Source organism: Lepisosteus platostomus, chromosome 2 (genome assembly GCF_059453375.1).
Source record: "Lepisosteus platostomus isolate fLepPlt1 chromosome 2, fLepPlt1.hap1, whole genome shotgun sequence".
Classification (NCBI taxonomy): Eukaryota; Metazoa; Chordata; class Actinopteri; order Semionotiformes; family Lepisosteidae; genus Lepisosteus; species Lepisosteus platostomus.
In genome coordinates this window covers 14,548,783-14,572,970 of record NC_142612.1, presented here as the reverse complement: position 1 = coordinate 14,572,970, position 24,188 = coordinate 14,548,783, and the positions used below count along the sequence as shown (strand labels likewise).

The 24,188-nt window shown below is 38.5% G+C and overlaps 1 protein-coding gene across 7 annotated transcripts in view; it reads right to left on the bottom strand.

Annotated features, from left to right (window-relative positions):
• Nucleotides 1-23,723, bottom strand: part of LOC148675986 (cyclin-dependent kinase-like 5) — a 98,261-nt gene extending 74,538 nt beyond the window's left edge. For 4 of the 7 annotated variants that reach the window (XM_088599562.1, XM_088599607.1, XM_088599596.1 and 1 more), the window contains exons 1-3: nt 23,596-23,723; nt 6,619-6,849; nt 394-428 (exon numbers count right to left, since the gene is read on the bottom strand). In XM_088599562.1, coding sequence (XP_088455688.1) covers nt 394-428; nt 6,619-6,682 — 99 coding nt within the window. In that variant the 5' untranslated portion in view covers nt 6,683-6,849; nt 23,596-23,723. Of the gene's footprint in view, nt 1-393; nt 429-6,618; nt 6,850-22,506; nt 22,526-23,503 lie in introns of those variants that run through there. The other 3 variants (XM_088599580.1, XM_088599571.1, XM_088599588.1) reach the window with 3 other exon arrangements.
• Nucleotides 23,724-24,188: the final 465 nt, after the last annotated feature.

Here is a 24,188-nt window from a genome sequence, read left to right as displayed (position 1 = left end):
AATTACACAACATTTTGTGAGGACTTTTGTCCTCATGAAAACCCCAGGATAGGAACACATGCCCCTTTTTTAACATCACTCAATAACCTTTCAAGGCATCATCAAATATGCACTGCTTCTTTCATTTAACATGTGCACTTCTGATTTTTAATCCCTCTCAATTTTCCTCAGCACTCTGGGGATTGTGTCCTTTCCATTTGCATGCTCTGACAAGCAGTACTAAAGGTAAAACCATCCACCCTTTATAATCCCTTTTCTTCAAGTGCTAAAAGATTTAATGCTCTAGTAATATACACCTGATCTATTGGACTGTTTACAGCTGTGTAATTTGCGTATCATTACATTAAGGCTACAAGACAGACCCATGAGAGTAAAAAAAAACTATTTACTTACCTTATGTCTGCACTTAAGTACCACTCCATAGGCTCCTAGAAAATAAGAATAAGGGTATTTTTTACATTATAAGACACAAGCACCACAGACACAGCACATTACTACAACAGAAACAACGAGTATTTTCCTTCTTCGTATGGTGTATGGCTTTCAAAAAAAGAGGCAAGCTTGAAGAACTAGTTACAAATTATATAAATATTTGCCAGCAGGCAGTGAAATTACATCTAAAATAAAAATTGCATTTTTTGATTCATTTCAGGTTTTCATCATAAAACAAAAGGTTTGTGCAGGTCTCTAAGATTTCATTTAAAACAACAAAAATAAACATAAAACGAAGGGAGCCTGGAATTGCTTGGGACTATTAAAAAAAACTCCACAATGCATCACGGTCCCATCCTTCACACTTCATACCTGCAGACATCTCTACAGCTTCAATAGGGAGTATTTTTAGAAGTTTCTCTGGGCAGTAACTGCAGTAGGCATGGCACTCCTCCATAGCTGAAATGCCAAAACTGTCTGGCTCTATATCATGCTTCCCTTCAGTGTCCGTACAGCTCCAGTTTCAAAGGCTTTATAAAAATTGGGACATGTTTGGAAGTGTGTATATCTACACAGAGAGATGATCAGATGAACTGTAACAAAAGCTCACAATTTAAATGTGAAAGAAAATCCAAGATATCTAGTTAAGGCCAGTCTAAAAGCACACAGCTTTAACGTGAATGAACCAATGGTAGCTATATGTAATAACATAATATTATTTTAATAGATAAGATGGATTGTGATGTTTTAAAGATATCTTGGGATACAAAGATAATTAAATGAGATCACATGTAAGCCAAAGCTATGAAGTAACTTACTGAAAACACCTTGCCCTTGAGCGCATTCTTCACTTAGTTAAAAAAAAAGAAATCTGTTCTCCCTGGTCACAGGGAATTGATAAAATACAGTGTCTCCAATATAGTAAACATTCTATTGCTCATATTACCAGGAATGCAGCAAATCTATTCCATTGCTTCTTCTCTAAATGGGATATGTGTTATGAAGCAAACAGCCAACTGCAGTGCAGAATAACGGCTCCTAGAAAAACCACTGGGCTCAGCAGCATAATAAAACCATCTCGGAACAAGAAACACACAGTTTAGACTTCTGCACTCACACCAAGCTTTTTGGTTGACTGAATTTCCATACTTTACCCAGTTCACCACAACGGTCCAGCATTTTAATAAACTGCCACTTAACAGAAAAAGAGCACAGTTTAAAAACTGCTTTCTGAACTCACAGCTCTAAGCTAAACATGGAGGCAATGTAAATCTGTCAAAACTTGTGCTGTATATACACCTTGTGAACTGATGACATACAAAGTGAAAGAATGCTGGTCAAGTAGAAGAATAACAGTCCCAGAATATCTGTGATGACTTGATCACAATTTTAGGGATAAAAGATAGCATCTTGTTCCACGTATTTTCCAGATATCTTTATATCTGCAGATATTTTCAGTATCATTGTCACAGTGAATTATGCAGATCATTTATATTTCAAAGCATTCCACATTATGCAAACAAAGATAAAGCTAGAGATGCATACCACATAGAACAGACTCTCAGTTCCCTGACAATTATCTTAATTAAGAAAGTGGATAATCCAAGGCAATCCTTTTGAAAAATCGCTTTAAAGATTAAAACTCTAAATAAACAGCTAGAAGACATAATAAATTAAGACTGAATTAAAGCACTTCACAAACACCTGTTCTTGACAGCAAAAAAAAGCCAAGGTAGTGTCACATTCCTGATCATTTAATCACGCTTTATATTCAACACGAAAGTCAGAAAGAAACACTCATTTGTTTTTAGTATATCTAGAACAGTTTCAATCAAAAACACATTCCCCCACAGAAAGAAAAACAAAACAATGGGAGTCTGTTTGTAATTTCAATCACCTTGAAAAATAAAAAAAAAAACTTTACATTTATATTTCTCTATTCTTGTTTCCCCTTGTGAAAAAACTCCACAACACCTGAAGTAGCCATTCACCAGAGAGTTTTCTACTTTGCCACAGAGTACAATTCCTTCAAATTTCCATTACCATCCATCTGACATTTGAACTCTACACTAAATAGCTTCAGCTTAAAAAAGCTTTTGAGTTAAACAGGTATACCTTAGCAGAACCTAATTCTATTGTCTTATTCACTCCCAGAGAGTGGGAAACAGAGGGCTTGTTTCTTAATTCAGTATTTTCTTCTGGTTCATTCAGTGCCAGACAGAAAAGTAAATCCAAACACTTTATCTCCATAAGCTTCACCTGGTTCCTGTACAACATCAGAAGTTCTCAATTTTCTGTTTCTGCTTGAGCACTCCTAGCATAATTTTTTTTTCTTTAGAAGATGTTAAATTAAGCAATATGGCAAGAGATGTCCTTCTAATTACGTTCAAAATCACCGTATCTAAATCTAAAAGATTACCCAAGATTCTATTGTAGCATTTTGTGACTGCTGAATTCCATATATAGCCAATAATATAGTTAACACATTGCAGGGGTAGTCGGCTACTGAGCTTCCAAATCCATTCCAGTGCAGTTCCCGATCTAAATAACTGGGTGATTACACAATTGCATTAAGAATTATTTCATCCAAAAACCAATTAAAGAACCAGATATAGGAAAATCCTGTATTCAATAATCACAGCCCAATCAATCAAGCAGAGCAACAAAACTTTCAGCCAAATTCCATTCATGATTCCTGTAGTTTTAATTTGTCAAATTCACAATTTCTGGAAACTGCACGCAGACTTTCAGAAAACGCCTGAACTCAATTCTGTAGAAAAAGTATCTAAGAAAACAGTGACATGGCAGCTAGTATGACTGCCTCAAAGCCCTCAGGTTCTGGGACTGACTTTGCACCAGGGCGCTTTGCTTGTGAGAAGTGTGCTTATTCATTGTTTTTCTTTGAGCGCTTCTTGTTAGTTAGGTTAACTGGCATCGCTAAATTGTTCTCCTGCTTGTGCTTGCTCTTTGACGCACTCATTGGTGTCTCATTAAGGGTGCAGTGGGCAGGTGTTTCTGGGTGGCTGTGACCCTAACCAGCAGGAATCTGCTTTCTGATAACAGATGGAAATACACCAATAACTGTATTAGTCATCAATGGTCACAAACTTTACCTACAACTGTTAATCTCGAATACACTTTTGCTTCCTCCTCCCTTTATCACATCACTGACCAGGATAAATATTGCACCTAAGCTCTGTTAATTAATTACAAACATACTTCACACCAGGTGTTGTGAACAGATTGTCTATTGCATCACTCTTTCCTGCTGCCTTCCAGGGCAGAAGGTGAGCAGCTGATTGTCCTTAACTGGTATAACTCATTTATTGCAATGAATGACAGCAATCACGAAAATTCAACTTGGTACCAAAAAGGCTGGTCTGCCAAAGAATTACAAAGGCAGTCTTCAAGCATCATAAGCACTCTGGATTTTTCAGTGTGCTGCTCTATAAAAATTCCAAGTCTCATTTCTTCTTAAATCGCATTAGTGGTAGGACACTTAGAGCATCCAGTCCATTATCTCCAGTAAAAAACTCCAATTACATTCGCCAGAAGGGTGGCCTTACAGCCCCAGGGTTAATACGACTTTGGTTCTTTCAATTAGTTAAGGAGAATGTTTCAGAAGTACTGAAATTTTCCAGTTAAAATACTTTGTCTACACTGTTATGTTACTCTTTCCAAGTGTGTGCTTTAGAATTGTTGTGATCAAAATTACAAAAATTAAATCCCAACAGAGTATTATACGTATATAACTAATTATATAATCTTTTATTGTAGACCACAAGACAATTTCTTTCTTTGACTGCACACAGACAGTTGTTTGCTTGTTTTTCATATCTAGAAGAATTTTAGCATACAGTATGATTTTGGTATTATTGTCTGACAAATATTGAATGCTTACAGCAAGTACTCTTAATATAAAAAATTACCCGATTTCACTAATTATTATGATGTAATATCTAGTTCCTCAAACTACTTACTTGAACAAGCATAATGTACCTTTTAATTAATCTAATAATACAGTGAGATATTCGTCTTATATCTGTGAGAGCATTTCCCAATCTCTGTGCCACCACATTAGTAATTTAGCATAAACTGTCAAATATGTGGTAATGAACTACATGCCAACCCAGAAGAAAACACCAGAATAAATTTAACTGAACCCGAGTTCTTCATTTCTCCTGGCTAGAAAGCTTGCTAGTTTTGTGCAGCTTCAATTTTTTCTTCTTACTCCATTAATCCAATAATATGAATTATCCACTTTATTAAGTGCCATACTAGAATTGGCATGTATTTTATACAGAAACCTCCACAACTAGCTCTGAAATCCAGAGACAGAAGGAAGGGGAGAACATGATCCTGTTCATTTCCAACCTGCTTTTTTGACAAACGAGCAGATCGAGAGGCTCAATAACATGGCTGCCTGCAGTAAATAAAATGTGCCGCACTTTTGGAGAGAGAAAACCGGTTTGTGAACTTTGCTCTCATTTTCCTCCCCATACTCTGTTTTTCGGCGGGGAGGGTAGAGAGGACTGTTTACCACGGGAAAAAGCAGCGTTTCACTGAACCTATTAATAATTTCCTTAGCAGATGGGCAGACATGCTGGCTAATTAGTCAGAGTTGAGGAATGGATTCCAGGACAGCCCTGTGAGATACAAGTGAAAGGGAAATGAGGACTAGATACCAGTACTGGCATGGAACCAAGCATGGGATTCTGAATTATCCTGATCTAGGAACACACTCTTACCAACAAGGTGAAAGGGACAGGAGCAACCAGGGGCAACACTTGTCAATTCCATGTGAAGAAATATCTGCATTTATCAGGTAGGTAACTGCATGAAGAACACGTATAGTACAGCACGAACACTTTTAAAAACACATTAACAGATGCATAAAGAGAGAAGGAGACTAAAAATTAAAAAAAAAAAGCTGAGAAAGATGAAATGGGAGTAGTGGTCTGAAATTAAAACTATAACAAGTGCGAAGATTTTTTCATGCTGCAGCGGTATAAGGAATCATAGAAAAAGAACAGCCTGGTAGCTGGTTCTCATTTCTCCCGGTGCCAAAGCAGGATGTCATTATTAACCCTACAGAAAGCACTACAATGTATTTTACCCAGCTATTGGACCACTCATATAATGAAAATATTTTCTCCATGTGTATACATAGAGAGTGGTACCAAATTCTATACTCCATAGAACTCTATTCTTCAGATAATAAGCAACAAAGAGCTGGAGTGTTACTGGCAGAAACATTTAAACATGCTGGTATGTGTATATTAGATGCCTTTTGTGGAAGCACTAAGCAAACTCACGCATAAACAGACTACCTGGGGCACAGAGACAAAAATGATTTTCAGCATATCCTCAAAAACTCTATATGAGCCCACTGGCATCTTTCTCGGGCCTTTTCAAGACCGTGAAATCTGCTGGACTGAAAAACGTTTCATGTTGTGTTATGTTCTGTGACAGCAGGGTTCTGTTGTTTCAGAGCCCTCTGTATTGCTTCGTTTTCTTTTTTTGCCACATAAAACTGCAGCCAGGTAATTAATGATGTCCGGACTAACGCTTTCCTGAAGTCGAATAAAAGTGTTTCCACTGTGTATTTGGGAAAAACAATTTTACAATTTTGTACAATTTTACAAAATGTACAATTTTACATTTTTTGTTGCACAGAGAGCCATTTATTTATAAATATATTTTTTCTTACAACCGTTTTCAAATCAAAACCTCCCAAGACAAACTAAATTTTCTTGTAAAACTGTGTATATTACTTTATTATATGTTTTAGATCTACCAAAACCAAGTTTCAAAAGTGGGAAAAGTTAAAACGAAGAAAAGGTTCATTTCAATCCTATTACATACAAATGTGGAAAAGGACTGCATACAGCATTCTATTCATTTAAAATTCTGTTTTATTTACATTGGCTTACCATTTAACTATTAATTTCTTTAATAGGCTTTCTCCAGCAAGCAGGTGAAATGATAACATGGTGTTCTGGCATCAATTATGAAATATTGGCCTTGGATGATTCACAGGTCTCAGAATCATGACAAACAAGTCAGAACCCAGAATCCAGGGCTCAGCCAGTAAGTTATGAATAAGAATTGTTCAGAAAAAGAACAGATTTAGATTTCTTTTGACAGCACATCAATGATTTACAAGTAGAAAAAAAAAAATCTTACCTTCACCTACAATCCCAAGGACCTCAAATTTATTCATCACATTACCAATGTCAGGAATCTTCATGAAGACAAATTCCACCAGAGGTAAGGCCCGGGATGTGCAGCTCAGCGAGGGGCGTTAGCAGACGGCATGGGGCAGCCAGGACTGAGGTCCCGAGCAACAGCAAATCCCTCGAGCCCACGGCACACTCCACATGCTCACTCTGCCTAGCACAGCAGCTCAGCAAATCCCTGCAAAAGCAAAACACGGAGGCATATAAGAGCCTGGTTCTGTACACTCCAAAACAAGCCCTCTCCGAGAAATGGAGAGGGGACGAGACATGGTTAAATTTTCCATGACAGTCATGACCGCTCCAAGGCAAAAAACATTCTAAGGACTAGAACATGGCCCCTTGTTCTCCAGGTTTGGATTTTTCCCTAATAATATTAACTGCGTTGACCAAGTAGCTGCGAGAAGAAATGGGTTGGGTCTCTGTCAGCTTTTGCCACTTCCAGGCTCTGAATGGGCCTTCTTTAGTGGCCCGATGTCACTAAGAGAAGAGGGGAACCCACGGCGGATATTAACAACCCCCGCCAGCTGCTGAGCTGCTGTAGCATTATCAGGAAAGACCTGCTGCCTGTGTCCCTGGATGACAGGGAGATAAAGCTCTGGAATGAATGGGTCTTAAAGAAACAGGTATTTCATCTTAGAAATGTTTACATATGGAATTGAAGAAAATTTAAAAAAATGAAGACTTTCCCAGAATTACTTTTCTCCATCCTCAAAAACATAATGTATTCGGCAAAAGTCAGGAAATGTAGACATTCCAGCAGTAGTCTTTGAAAAATGTTACCTTCTTATATTATGACAAAGGTACTGTGTTTTTTAAAGCGCGTTCCTTCCACAAACTACATGTCCGATAGCTTGAAAACCTGCCACCCAAAGTTTGCAATCATTCATCAGAACTAGGAGCTAGACTGCTGTGTACTTTGGAAGAAGGACTTATGGCTGCATGACTATGCACATTCCATTTAGTAACTAGAATAGAGACACAACATTCATTTTCTTTCTATGGCACTCTTCATCCCCCATGGATCCTAAAGGGCTTCAGATATAAGAGGCGCACTGAAGTGTAGCACCCATTTGGGTGATATGCAGCAGCTCTAGACAGAACAGATTTGAGTGAAAACGTTAAGAAAGCCAGATTGTCCTATTCTATAGTGGAATGTGGCAAGAGCATCAGGGATAACACTCTGCTCTTATGAGTACTGCAATGGGATCTATAATGACCAAGCAGTTAGGACCCTTTAATATCATCTGGAAGGACAGCATCACCTACAGGTAAGTGCTCCTTGTCACCATACTGGGACATCTGTTGGAAAAAATGTCACCTGCTGGTTCACCAACACAAAGTACAGAAAAGGCACAGATCTGCTTAGTTAGTGGTAACGCTGCCATCAAGATAGCAAACAATAAAGTACACTGAATCTAAATGGCAGGAAAGGCATGACCACAGTGGCACAAATTAGTATTAGATTTCATCTAACAAATCACTGCTACTAAGCAAAGAGGGGATTTACATCATGCTGCGTTTCAGAGCAGGAACGAACAGCTGTTCAAGATTAATTGGAATCTTATTAACAATGCTACGATTACATTTATTCGGTTTCTTTCTTCCTCAGTAAGGAAGATATGTAGTGGCTGAATGAATGAAACCCCTAAGAGGCAGAACAATTCCAATGCAGAAGGCCAACACGAAGAAACACTGGAGATCAAACCGGGGAGGAAAATCAACTACGAAAGCATGCAGAACCCTCACTGCAGAGCAACCAAAGCTCAAATCAATGTCAAACGTTCCGCCAGCCCTTATTTTAGTCATCCGTCTGCTCTGACTCAGCTGCCAGGTGAGACTGCCCATTTAATTGAAAACTCCAGGAGTCTCACTACAAAAGCTCTGGATTTGTCAATCTCTTGTCGTGACCTTCGCTGCTTGATACAAAGATAGAGAAAGGAAGCTGAGGGCACCGATGACTCCTCCAGTGTCAGGAAACTGCCAGCACTGGGGAGAGGAACCTAGAGACTGAGACTGAGCCTTGCTTTGTCCTCCTGATGAAGCTTTTCTGTCAGGGAGTGACTGGAACGATGGTGTTGCAGCATGGGTGCAAATTAAAAAAAACAAAAACCTTTAACTTTAATACTTTACGGTTCCAACTAAAATTGTAACTAGTGCGGTAAAGAATCAGAACCACTGGAGGTGACGGCTGAGGTTCGAGTTTGAATTTTCAGTTACTCCCAGCTTCACTAAACAGGCTAAATTTGAAAAATACACTACATTTAATTAGACCAGGAATATAGGAATACCTCTTAAAACTGGCAAACTAATAACTCAAATTTACCTTCTTTAAAATTTTCTCTTCTTTTGGTTAGAGAAAGAGAAAGGCCCTTGCTTGTGAAAAACTACAAAAAAGGAGTATTAATAATTTGATTCTTCATCATGCATTTAGAGAACTGTAATATTTTTTGGTTGTATCCTTACACAGGGTAGAATAAATTCTTATTTGTTGCTCTATTTTAGATGGAAACTGTAAAAATGTAATAAAAAGAACAGACAATCTAGCAATGCCATGGTAGCAATGCAGGTTAACAACAGGTTGAGTCCTGCTTCATTTATAAAACAATAATTCGTAACAAATAACTAATTAATAACTATACTAAAAAAAGTCATAAGTCATACATTACCCACAGGATTCATCAAAGATGTAGGCTACCCATGATGTTGGCTGAGGAAGAGCTTTGCTATTTTTACTGTATGCATCAAGCCTTCATTGTCTTCTTTTTGCTTTTGAGGCGCTGTTTATTATTTTGTGTTCTTTGAGGCAGTAAGTCTTTTTTAACTTTGAAAATTAAGTAGCTTCCACTCTTTAGAATTATTCTTCGATTATTAATCTTTATTATTCTCCATAATCAACAGATTATGAGGCTGATCTAAGGGATATCGGAGCTACAAAGTTGCTTTTTTAAGAGACCTAAACTCTCTACAAGATGGAGGTTTAGAAAACGTTTCTCATGCAATGTTCACAAGCAGCGAATGGACACAGAATTGTGTCCATATTGTGACCCAATGAGTCCGGTGCGAGGAAATTCTGCATTTTTCTGTCAACTACTAAAATAGCTTAAGGAAAGATCCAAAATCCAAATGCGCAAGAGATTCCATTGAAAATTGTGATTGTGTTCAATTTTTGTCAGCGTTAACACATTTGTATGGCCTGTATTTAAACCGTAGGAAGCCCTGCACATACAGTAAACAAGACCGAAATTCCCAGAAAATGTTTGCATGCCGAGACAAAAATTGAGCTAATCCCGACTACAAAGCAGAGCACAAAAACTTGACTATTATTTTTTTCCTTATAGTTGTCTGTGCTTTAGCTAGTCAAATACTTATCTCTTCAAGTTGAAAGGATGTTTCATGAGCAGCTTTGCATGAATTCTGATGTCCCTGAAGAAAAGCTTATTTCTTTCATTTCACCCAGGATCCCTCATTGCTACAGGTATATTTCCCATGAGGAGTGTTCTGTATGATTTCTAGTTAATTTCTTATTTGTCCAACAATTTGCAGGGAGTATGAACTTTGTTCACATACCAGAGTGTAACGCTGTCATCCCTAACCTCCTGTTACCATGGCATGAAACTTGAAGGCCAGACTATTTACCCTCCAAAAATCTAGATATATTTCAATGAACAATAATTTAAGAAAAAAAGAGAAGGCCTTAAGATAAATGCCCTTTTCACTTTTTTGACTGTCAAATGGTGTGCTTCCAGGCTTATTTGCTATTCTTCTGATTGCATCACATTAAACAGGTTTACAATTTTCACTTTAATCCAAGGGGCTTCTATTAATCAGTTACGGAGGTTGATCTATCTGAGCTATAAAGTTGCTCTTTTGAGAGACCTACACTCCCAACAAAAATGAGTTAGTTCCACGGATTCAAAACTGACTTCAGATTAACCAGTGTAAGGGGTGATATGACAGCTGTGTAATTAGGACCTGCAAAGCTCGCAATTTATTTTAAATGATTGAAAAAGATGCGTTTCATTCGAAACCCTCCAATTTTCTGGTGACACCAATGAAAACTAAAGATTAAATGATCAACACATCGTCTGGTATCTTATGAAAACATCCTTAATATTAGCACACTGACAGTATATCGCAGATAAATTGCAAGACAAAATGTAATTTCCACAGCGAAAAATCTCATCAGTTTTGTCAATATACCGCATGTGAATATGTTTGCAGTGTTTGCTAAGGACATAAACTAGTTTAATTTTTCCCCCCCCCCAGCAGAGACTGAGGTATAATGTCTTTTAAAAATTGTCCTGTCGGCGACTTTCTCTTCGCCCTTCAAAGAACATGCACAACAGGTTCAGCAGTTGGATGACATGTTTACTGCCTCACCGCCTTGAGAGATCTGAGAAACGGCGAGCAAACACAAAACAACCACCTTCACCTACAGAGGCAACCGCCACCCGTCTGAGATTGTGTAGAACTCAAACCGTAACCTGTAGCTATGAAAATAAACAATTAGAAAAGTTAAAAATAAAAAAAATAATGATGATTCTTTAACTCTTCTTTGACAACATGAACCTTAACCAAAGCCAGACTTGCAAAAACAAGAGGTCTATACAGTATATTGCTGGGGTTTCTGTACAGAGCCAAGAGCAGCCAAGCACTTGTATTTAAATGCACGTGAAAGGAGCACAACGTCTCCGAGAGCGACACTTTTCCCCAAAGAAGGCTCCACAGCCGAAACAATATGCGTTTAGTTTCTTCTCTAAATAAACCTTTACTTGTTGCTTTGCAGCCTGCGCATGACGACGCAGCTACCTACATGAACAACTTTAATATGGTACCATTAGTTTGGACAATCCCAATTCTGGTGATAAAATGGCAGGGCGTACGGCCTTGCCTTCAAATAGACAGTGACACCAAGGGCAGAGGATGGTCACGGCAACTGTTTCTGCTGTACCGCTGTCCATAACCCGAGGAAAAAGCTGTGCAGAAACAAAGCAGCTGCTTGTCTTGAAGTCACTGCATGTCTGTTTTGCCAAATAGAGGAGCAAGTCTTGCAAAACAACCTCTTTTATCTGAATTTGTCAGAGCACCAAAATTTAAGAGAAAATGTTTGGACAGCTTGAGGTGTGGCTCCAGCTTTCGAGCATTTAAGAGATGATGCGTAGCCAAAAGCTGCACTCCCACCAGGTGATTACAAGTTTGCTCTAATGATGTCAGCCAAATGCAATGGCAGTTTCAGAAAAATTACTATCATCAGATTTGTTCATTAGCTCGGCTTGCAAGAACGCCAGACAGATCGGTGGCAGAAAACATCATTTTTATCTTGTTTTGAGAAACCAAGAATGAGAACCTTCCAAAATTCTCAGGCTGCCGATGCAGGAAGAATCACAATAGGCAAAGATCCTTAATTCATTTCCAAAACTGGCATTGGAAAACATTATGAAAATAAACAAAGGACCTGATGTTAATCATTGTACTGACACATTATACTGTTAAGGGCTGTTTTGAAGATGGGATTCAAACCAGCATTAAATGCGTCTCTAGTCTAAAATGTAATGTTAACAGTGATCTCAGCCTGAACCCTGATAGATAAATTGGAGATAGAAAAACCACTGAATATTTTGGAACTTTGTTCCATTATTTCAAACCAAATGAAAGAGATTTAAATTAAATAACACCAAACCTATTTAAGTGCATTAGAGATCTATGCGTTTTCCTGCCATGTGGTCAAATACCACTTTTTATAACGAAATTCCATCTAAACTTAAGCTTTAAAATAAATTATCTTCATAATTATAGCATACACAAGCAGGAAACTATGAAACGCTCTACATCAAGAAATGTGTTTTTTTCCCCCAGCACTGGTCCTTATGTTACATAATGTATACAGCACTGAGCACTCCTCACGGAATCACTTAACTGCTCAATTAACCCAGGTGCTGCTGCTGCTCACTACACTTAGCCCCCCTCACAGAACAACACTTTTCTCTTGCAAGCATGGCTCAGGGTGGCTGTAAAGGTGTAAGACAGGGGTAGTCAACCCAGAATCCACACCATTGCAGGACTCTGAACCTTGCAATTACCTAAATACTGAACTGATTCTTAATTGCTTAATTAACCCAAGTGCTGCTGCTCGCTACATTAAAGATTAGCCAGGGCAAAGACTTTCAATCACCTAAAATCCCAGCACCAAGATTGACTGCCCTTGATGCAAGACAAGACATTAGCTTTCTCCTTCTTCTTTCTGAGCTCACAAGCTCATCCCCCTCCCTGTCCTTCCTGCCTCTCTCCATCACCACCACGCCTCCTTCAGGCTCTTTGGCCTGTGTCTCCTCAGCCTATAGCCTCTTTGCTGGCTCTTGTGTCCTGTCAAGTCTGCTCTGTCTCACAGGCTACGCTGCCTATGATCTCAATCGCACCAGGCAGGAGAACTGGGACTGTCGGGAACAATCCTGAGCACTGCTGACAGCTCACACACACTTAAAAGGCCCCCAATAATGTCTCAGTTGTCTCTGCTGACCTTATGGTATCAAAGCATCCTCTTCCCCCTGGTTACAAACAAGTGGATGGGCCACCTGGCTCATTTGTTGGTTAGGAATTAATTGATCCAGGAATCTCACCCCGCTTTTTCTTGAAATAAGTTAGGAATGTCTTCTTCGATAACAATCCTGGGTAATTTACTCCACAGTACCACCACCCTTTGAATAAGCTAGTGCCTCATGTTGTCTGTTTTAAATGCACTTCCACAGAGTGTTTTCCCATGTTACCTGGATTTTCTTGAGCTAAAAAAAAAAATGAAATGAATCGCTGCCTGTTTCCAAAATCTAACATACTGTATAATTTAGTGTTGTCAATCATTTATATCCAGACACATTTTAAGAGGAGAATAACCTCCATCTTTTCAATGTCACTTGAATTTAAATCGTTATGGATTTCACAAAGTGAGTGAACATGGTTTAGACTGGTCAATTCAAAACCTGCCCCTGGCAAGGACAAAGCAGTTACAAGATCCCCCCGGAATAAAGTCTTCAGCATGAGAGACAAACCAGAGAATGCTCAACCAAGAGCAAAAGTACTGTACAGAATGGGACAGTGCTGCTGGGGAACAAGACTCTAAATGACAGTATCCACAAAACTGGATTCCTGAAAATCGTGATTTGAGAAAAGAGCAAAATACTGATAAATATGGATTAATTAACACGGAAGAAAAGTTTTAATTAAAATGTAGAGGTTACCAGACTACAGCTGTTACAAACCATTATCCTTCAAAACCTGCTCTGAATTAACACTTTACAGTTGAAAGTTGTGATGCTATTAAATTATTAACTTGGGCTCTGCTCTGTGCGGTCAGCAAAGTGTTTTCAATTTAAAAGGAATTCTCAGCTTTAGACTGGCCAATTACATCTCACTTGATGCGTCTCGATTTTTAAACCTTAATATCATTGTACCTAAAACAATTCAGTTTTAACTATAAATATTGAAAACAAGAACTTGAAAGTAAATGCAAATGAACATGTAGGTTTTGCTTTTGTGTTTAAAATACTTATTTGAAGACAACAACAACAACAACAAAAAAAAGCTAAATGCACCCGAGGACAGATAAAAGGCTGGCAATTCTTTAACTGAAAGCACTCTAGAGACTACTTATGTAGCAGAGCCTAGTTTTGAGATTTAAGAGTTTTAACTGTATCCAATGGAAATAAGTCACTTCAGAGAAGGTCTTAAAAGAAAATTGTTCAGAACAGCTAGATTCGGTAAACTCCTATTGAACTGTCATGTTTTACCATGTCTATTTGACACTCTTTACAGCTCAAGGGAGCCATCAGAGACATTGCATTTGACAATATTACAACAGGTAATTCAACAGACCCGATAGAAAAATATCCACCTTCACACCAAATGACTGAGCTCATTAGTTAGGCGTGTTAAATCATGCAATAGATGTGCCAAAAACATAACTCGGTAAATACAGATGGAGCAAGGAAGACAGAATTAAGTGGTCTTCACATTTCCGATAAAAAAATAACATGATGATGCCTTAATTATCTTCAAAAAGTGAAGCTGAGTGAGAAAAAGTGAGATGCATCTATCTAATGGACTAGGCAAAGATGTGAATCATGCTGTGCAGAAAAGACTGTTCATATTATAATACGTTCATACTGATGGTGCACACCAATATTCTAAACCTATTGGACCTACAATACAAACATCTCATTTTTAAATGTGCCTAGTACTCTGCTCCAGGAACTCCAGAGTAAGGTTTTCAAGTCCTTCAGGATTTCACTAAATCCAAGCAACTAGGCCCACTGAGTGACAATTCAAACCAGAGATCTGCAAGACCTTTTCACAAAAGAATTAAGGGGTTTGTGGAACAAGAAACCCAATCAAGCTAAGAAAAACTTGAAATTGCTTGGTGAGATGTTGTTTTGAGCAAGTGAGAAACTAATATGGCCAAAACAAAATATTTTTATCTCTTAAGTTCTTAGGTCTTAAAGGAAAGAAAATATTATTTAAGTGAAGAACTACCAAAACAAGAGGACAATAGGGTCATACTGTACACAGTATATTATTAAATGTAGCAACACTGGTTACTGACACTTAACCAGCAGCAAGTAAGATAGGATCTTTCTGAAATCACCATCATGAGGGATTCGTGTGTGCAGACCTTGAACACCTTAACTGCTGACACTTCAACTGGACGAGAAAACACATCACTAGAATGACTAGAGAGGCATAACTCTCTCTTTACAGTACTTCCATTTTGTCTGGCATCAGCAATAGAGAAGATACCAGGGCTTGGACATATGTTGGAAAGTGATAATGATTTTTGGAGCACCTGGAGTAGGACAATCTATTTATTCTGGGTAATATTTGGCCAAAGGTATTATTTTCATGACCTGTACAAATCCTTGCATTTTATCAAATTAAAAAGAGGTCAAAACAAACATATGCTGTAGAACCTCAGATACAGCAATATGAAAAACGTTAAAGAAGCAAAACTCAGCAGGTGGGCTTAAACCCCAAAAAAGAACGATACCCTTTTCCTCTCCACGGCTGCCTCTTCTGCATGCTGTGCACTTCAGGGCTTTGTCATTTAGACCGTTCTCTTACCAGCACTTAATCATTTCATGCAGTGTCTGAAAGACGGGATCCTTTTCTCTGTGGAGAATGCTATTGTCAGAATGATACAGCAGCTAGCATGCATTTCAGTATAACCTTTTTTCCTTCTGCAATCTCAGAGAACTTGTCTAACTTACTGCCCTCTCAAAAGTGTACCAGACACTCGCAATCTGGCCAAGGTATACTTTTAAAATTTACAGAACTAGAGACAGACTTTCCAAGCAGGACTGGTCATCTAAGCAAACTTAGACAATACAGCAAGGCTGAGGTATTATGATATAAGGTCATTTGGTTTGGTCCAATGAAAGTTTGTATCATACAGGCGAGTTACCCGGATCAAATCTATCAAGAGGAATTGGACTTGCTCTCCGCACTGGAACAAGGGAAACCAAAACTTAAGATGCCACATATGAAAATATGACTTTCTGTTAAGGACAGCACACTGATGCAGTGGTTATCATTGCTGCCTCATGGTGCTGAGGCCCTGAATTCAAAATTCTGGACCTGGGGTGCTATCTGCATGGAGTTTACATGTTGTCCCTACAGTATGTTCCTGTGGGTTTCCCCCCCACAATCCAAAAACTGGCTCCTGGGAAAATTGATCCTGGTATGAGTATGCGTGTGTCCGTGTCTGTGTGTCCTGCGATGCATTGACACCCTGCCCAGGATGTATCCCTTTTTGCACCCGTTGCTTGCTGGGATAGGCTCCAGCATCCACTGTTGGATAAAGTGGTTAGAAAATTGAGTGATGGATTTTTAATTGTTCATCACAGGCAGACATCCAACAAACTCTCCCCATGTAATCTTTTATGCATACTTTATAAAACAATGAATAAAACTAATCTTATTTTCCTTAAGCACTCAGCCCAGTCATTTTTATATGTTATTCATCCTGCTGTATGTACCCACTCACTCTCATATGGAACATTAAAATGACATAAATCTGCAATATGCTGTATAATAAAAACACAATTGCTTGCCCCCACATGTAATTGTAAGGATTTAGCCTGTATATCTGTAAATCATTAAAGACTTTTCCACTTTTGGCTACTTCTGCCTCCAGGCCAGTTCTTTCTTCCTTGTAATGTCCCATTCAGACCCACGGTGCAATTTCAAAGGCCAATGTTTGGCCTAGAGATTGCCCAAACAGATGAGTATTCCGACTTAAGCAGAAGGAGTCTCTCCTGAGACTCATAGCAGCAGCACATTTTGCCAAATGTTTGAGTCCTGGTTTGTTTCGCCTAACTAATATTTATCATGGCTCTATGACATCCCAAACCTTCAGACGGCCACTGCCTACCAAAATCTAATACTGCTCCCTTTCCCACAGGACTTTAATTTCATTCTTCCCCTTAGACTCTGAAATGACCCCGACTCCAAGCACCAGCTGCACTGATGCGTTCCACGCCTGAAATATCTATGGTTTGACAGTTCATTATAGTGCAAAAACTGACATCTCTGTGACCCGAACTGATAGATTACTGGTCCACTTCAATGCTGGCTGCTCAGGCTTGTCAAGCAAAACGAACAACTCAATAATCTTGATAAAATAACACCCAGAATAAGCATTGAGAAAAGACACAAGATGTCCCACAGTACAGGTGTATTGATCACATGGAACTGGAAAATATTCAATTTCTCTGAACAAGAACAGTTCATGGACCATTGGCATTTCACACACCAGCCATCACTATGTGGAAAAACAGTTTCAGGGCCAAAGAGTTGAAAGGAAAAGCCACAAGTAGCAGATGTACAGGGGATCCTGGTCTTATGGTTCCAGAGCTATCACTGCACAGAAACACTGTTGAATTTAACAACAATAATTGTAGCATATCAATAAAAATAAAAGAAATTATTATTTTCAATTGTATTGAGAGTAGGAAATGACTAAACCTATATTATATAATAACTGACCTAAGATTAATTAAGTGCATGGTGTATGTCAAATTTAGGACCCCACTTGTAGGATAAACCTTACTTGCTATTAAAGATTTACTGCAAAATTGAGAGGTTTCAGATACCATGGTGACTATTTTATACTGACTCATCCAAAAATGTATTCCATCTTGGCTCATAATTGATCTAATTTATGATTTATCGCACCCTGAGAGATTGAAATGAAATGAGTCACTGAAATGTATCCGGAAAAAAATATCACATAATGGGTTCATAGAAAAGCTGTATATTTCCCAAATTATTGAAAGCATGTTTTCCCGTCATGGAAGAAGTAATTGGGTGAATTTTCCCTGTTTTCTAAGGCCATGGTGACCAAGTGACAGTGCTGTGAAATACTATCACCTGCACAAGGACAGGGAAAAAGGAGAAGATAAAACAAGAGCAAATTGTGTTTCAACATTTTTATCACCATGTAGAGAGTCACTTTTTTTCTGGGAAACAAGAAACCAAAACATCATTTAACCAATGACCGATCAATAAGCATTAAGGCTCATAACTAGATTTTGACATTCACATTAGTGGTGAAAGCTAATACAGTATACAGTATGTCATACACACTAGCTTTATAAATTCTTATCTAATTGATTAAAAATGGTAATGCAAATCCGAACCTGAGACTACAGATAGCACTCACTGAAACTAGACATGATCAATGAGAGAGAATTAATGTTTCACTTCTGTGTCAGCTTCAACAATGAAACAAATTAAACTGGTATGAAAAGGATACGAAACAGACCAGCCAATCAAAGATTTCATCACATCTCCTCCTTTATTTACACAAAAATGGTCAGAGAACACGGTAGGTTGACAATCCAAATTTCTTCACCAAACACCTACTGTTTACAGCTAATTTAGAGGAAACTGTACCCTGTAGCAATCCTAGCCAAACCAAATCCAGCCATCTATGTGGATATGTGGATTCTCCAAAGAGGTGCTGTTCACACACTTGGAACTCAAGCTTCCTTTGAGGATATGACAAGCCCTGCATCTCTCCGTGAAGGCAGAGGTCAAAATAGCTCTTTGTGGAGACCACAGCAGCAGGTTCATGTGTGCCTTGCATATTTGTATTCCAAATTGTATTTTCTGTCTTGTTTTCTTTTTCTCACAGATATGTTTTCAGGACATTTTTTTTCTGCTAGTAGAATACTAAATTTAAGACCCACTAGAGAACACAAAATGAAATAAAAAATGAAAAACACTTTCCATTAAATATAATCTATATGAAGAGGCTCCAGTTATCATCTACAGACCAGGTGTGCAAACCCTAATCAATCTGCTTGCATCTTCCACAGTACTAAAATAAGGAGTATTGGACTGATGACCATGCCTACCTTATGCATCTTTATACCAGTTGAAAAACAAAGTATCTGGGTATTTTTTAGCCCACAAATATACTAACGTTTAATTAGCTCTTAATTAAGTTCTACACATTTGTAACCACTACAATTAAAGCAACAAGAAGTTTTAATCCATCACATAACACATTTAAAAAAAAGTATTTTCCACATATTTCATCTACTTGGTAAGATCATTAATGCAAATCTTGATATCGCTTACAAGAAAGAGGTTCAAGAGGGGAAAGCACAGTCATATTGTATTTGACATCAGCAGGCTATAATTTAAAAAGCTTTTTGTTGGCAGGCATCCCTAGGTTCTGTAATGCACAGAATTGGAAAAATTGTTTGTTGTAAGAAAGGTGCTCAATCACAAACAGTTTCTCCTGACAAAAAAATAAAAAGTTTAACTTATAATGTAGTTACAATCTTAAAGTCACTGACTCAGACTTCCAAATCCAATATGGGGACACCTTTCTCTTTTAGACTTGGTGCTCAAGATCAAAAAGGACCAATATGCAATGGTGCACACACTTGTCATTGAGGGCACAATCACCTAGTCAGCAGTGGTACACCAGCCAATGTTATGAATCAAGTGTAAGATGTTTACGTACGAGGCAGCAGTGTCATTTAATACTTTTCATGCAATTACTAAAATCTAGTGAAATCTAATAGCCCAGAAAGGAGAGGGGCCATGTGACTGTGTCTCTCAGACTTGGACATGGAAAAAGGCACATAATTCCAAAGGGTGGTCTTGCCAATACATTTTAAAAGAATATTACAATAATCAATTTTAAAGAAAATTAAGAAAAGCAGGGTCTGGTTACTGTTGCATAACTACATACAAAATACCTTACTGACACTTTAGAGAACAGATTAAAATGTCAAATAATAAATTATACCAAGATCTTTAACGCAAGTATTGGCTTAAACCTCAGCATTATCAAGAACCCAAATGAAAGCATTTTTTACATAAATAGAAAGACAACTGCTCTGACCCAATTCAAATGGAACATTTTGTTTGCACCCAGCGTTTAATGTAATCAAACCAGGACGACAGCACAGGATTAAGTCAGAATGTGTGGTGAAATAAATATCCCTGTATTACAGTGAAGGCGATGGAGAAAAAGGGCTGTAGATGTGAAAAAGCAGAAATACACTGGCAAAATGAAGTGTAAAAATACACAAGTCTAACAGTTCAACAATGACGGCAACCTTTGTGTAAAACAAACAATTTAACAAAACATTGTCTGAGATGGATTTGATGTGTGAGGTTAAGCATCTTTCTTCACATGTTAAATATCAGCAGCCACCTTAAGAAAACCTAGCTGCTGGGGTTTTTTTTCCATTCAAATCCCCCAAGTAGATCTGCAATAAAAGAAATGCCTCAAAACTATCATCCCCAAATTCATCTCCTTCACAGACAGTATACTCTGAAAAACGCCTACATGCGCAAAAAAAAACAGATTAAAAATTCATCTTTTTGTACTGAAGTAACTGTTGTTTGTCCATCGGTATGATGATTAGATATTGCGTAAAGGCGACAGGTTAAAGGGGACAGGGAGGGAGACGGGCACAAAAATGAAGTACTGAGCCAGTAAACCGTCTAATGCAAGAACGGGAATTTCCACGGTGAAGGATATCTGTAGTAATCTGAGAGAGTCTGAAGACTACACAGGACAACAAATGTAAAATAAACTCAGTTTTAAGAGATCTATAGGAATCTGTCAAAACCCTGTCAAGGTATTTCTTCCAAGATATTCATAACAAAATAAATATCAGTTTATCTCCCAACCATATGTAATCAAAAGTGACAGTAATAGCAGAACAAACATAAAAGTTATACACTAATACACTACAGTTAAACAGAGCTTTTAAAAATAGGACCTCAAACAAAGAAATCACATCTACGTAAATCTGGTTTCAAAGCATAGCATTTTCAAAAAATGTCTTTGGAGCCTCAGCCAGACTGGATTTAAGACTAAATTTGATTATTTACAATCACAGCATGGCAAATAAGAGAAAATTAATTTTCCAACAAGGAAAGTTCCAGGAAAAAATCCAATACATGATGAACAGAGGATTCATATTTTCCTTGCATTTTTTAACCTCTGTATAACTACAGAACTTCACAGAGATTTCCAAGCCCTACATAAAGACATATTTTAAAAGGTCCAATTGGTTTTGAAAGTTCAGAATGGCTAAAGAACATTTTACAACAGCATATAACAAAAATAACCAATAAGCATAATAAAGTAATACCACTTCGAGGTCAGGAGATTGTTGCAGTTCACTTCATGATGCAAGGCTATTAAGATGAATAACATCCACAGCAACTCAAATTTAATTAGGAACTTCACTCCACTTAACTAGGGACCTAAGAGACACCTGCCACAGGTCTGCATGTCATCTGCCTTTCATCCTGCATAAACACTTGTAATCTCTTTTTTTGGCTCTACAATGATACACATCCCCCTGTATTGAAAAATATTGGTTTAGGTTACTCATATCTGCCCATATGTTAGTTTGTTTTTGTAAAGCCACACGTTACAGTACCTATTCCAAGCTAGATATGGTCTATTAATCAACAGTTTTGGCATGCGGTGCCTTTTTCCTAATGTATATGTTAATACTGCACACAGTCTGAAACAAACATGACAGATGAGCTCCCAAAGTACAAGACGTATGTGAACCTTAAAATATTTAAGCCATTGCACTAGCACGAGTCAGAGGCAATGCAGGCGTCTATAGGAAACTCTCCTCAAGATCACCCTGCCAGCTCCACAGGAAAGAGACAGTGAATGTCTGACATTGCTTCTGTGGAAATACAACAAAGCAGGCCTGTTTAATGTAATCCTTTCATCGTCTGGTATAGTAAAAGCAATATTTTTATCAAATAAAGCGACAAATTAACAATAAATATTTAATATGGGAAAAGAGTCTGGACATAACTTTGAAGGTTTGATGTATTCCTGTTAAGTATAGAAACCTTAACCTTCAGTATGGATCAGTACATTCTATCAACCGATCACTTTTAAAAGAGAGAAATATAGGATTCACGCTAGCTGCTAGCATAAGAGGTTTTTGGTAAGGAACTCTAATTGAATTCTCTCGCAGGTCACTAGATGATGCTCACAGCAGCCATCATATGAAAGGTTTATCACGCAGGTATAAAAAAATTAAGTATACAGTGAAAACTATACAGTGAGCAACTACGAAGCACCGAATAACGACGACGTTAAAATGGCAAATTATAACGTTTATATACGACATGAAATCACAGCATTCAGTGCTGCTAAACCCACTCATATCATAAGTATTTTCCGACTGTGCTTATACTTAAGGAAGGGAATCCTTTAAAAGTCTTCAATAGTACACTAAAAAACTAAACAAAGATTTTAGAAATGGCTTAACTAGTAATTTTATACCGTTTTAACGACCATATTGCTCCAATGGCAGACGCTCTTGGATATTGTGCACCGGTGGAGTACTGCTACTGTTGCAAACGCTACTGAGTCGTGACTCCCTTTAGTCCAGCATAATAATAGTGCCAGGCACAATACTGACACTTGAAAATATTTATTTCATCGGCATTAACGTTGTCCGGCATATGGGCCACCGGGCCGAACTAACTGACGTTTCTTTAAAGCTCAGTTAACGTTTGCATTATTACGGTCATACAGTAAAAACCCTGTTGCTACTGACAAATCTCACCCGCCGCCCCCCCCGTCCCCCTCCCCACACCATCAACCACAACCACTTATTAAGAGGCGACCTGAATTATATGAAACCAAACCCCCTTTTCTGAACAATTAAATGTGATGGAATGTTTGTGAGCGCCTCCAAAAAAAAAAACTGAATTCTTTTCCCCAGTCATTGCGATTGTCAAATACTCCTGGTATCAATCAGGCAGCTGTGATAAGGTAGACTGATGGTGGGTGGCACGAACACAACACTTCATTACCTAAAGTAATAAAACGGAATCAATGGCATAGCTACCGTCAATCTTTTCAGCTAATACGCAAAAATCAGTCAGAAATGGCGTAGTTAATAACCGTACAATAAACAGGCCTATCTCGTCTAATAACAAAAATGAGTCTATGATATACAGACGGGCGATCTGCTGTGCGCTGGAAGACTTGAATGCTTGCGAGAAATATCCGCGAAGGGCTGACGCGGGTTCGGCTACAGGTCTAACGGCGTCGTCTTAATGCACAATTACAGTTCTTAACGAGACGTGTCTCCCCCCATCATCCTGCGCACACCACTCGCTCCCAAACCCCCGCAGCACCCCGCCGCCACCATTCCCGAAACGAGAGCCGTGCGGCGAAGTGTCAGCTGCCGCTGCTGCTACGGCACCCCTGACCACCGCACATTAGCGACCAGAAAATAAAAAAAACATATATATATATACAGGATACACACAGATGTTCGCGTACGAGGAGCACAACAACCCGACAGCACGTCTGCAGCCTATTCACAGGGCATCCACAACATGACAACTTAAACATACTCACGCAAATCTTGGCAATTAAAAGACTGGCTCCACTCTCCTCCACTGCCGATGTTTTCATTGCAGCAGCAGCAACAGTAACCAAACCCCTTCAGATGACAACCTACCACGGCACTATTAGTTACCGAGGAGACTGTATGTTTATTGGCAGACGTCTGTCCAATCATAGTACGAAGAAGAACCCTTTGGCGAGCCGCCCCTTTGCTCTTAATCCAATGATAGAAGAGAAATCGGAGGTGGGCGTCTTCAAGAAGGCGGGACCACCGAAGATAGGTTGAGTGTTGGAATCCCACGGTAAACGCCGAGAGGTAGTTATCCCCCCAGTCCGTTTGAGTGAGCATACTGTAGGTGACAGTTCATGTTCAGTTTCTATTCTGATCCGCGGTGGACAGGCGTTTGCTGTTAAAGATTTGTTGTGCAGGTTTATTTTGTATATCCCATCCCCCATTTTATTTGACTAACAATTGCCACCCTTTCTACCATGCCGTTTAACACATGCTCCTTAATCCGTTAGATGCAGCATTAAACATGTTTATGTGCGTTGCAATATATATATATACAGTACGTATGCTTTTACATTTTAATTGTTCCGGCAAC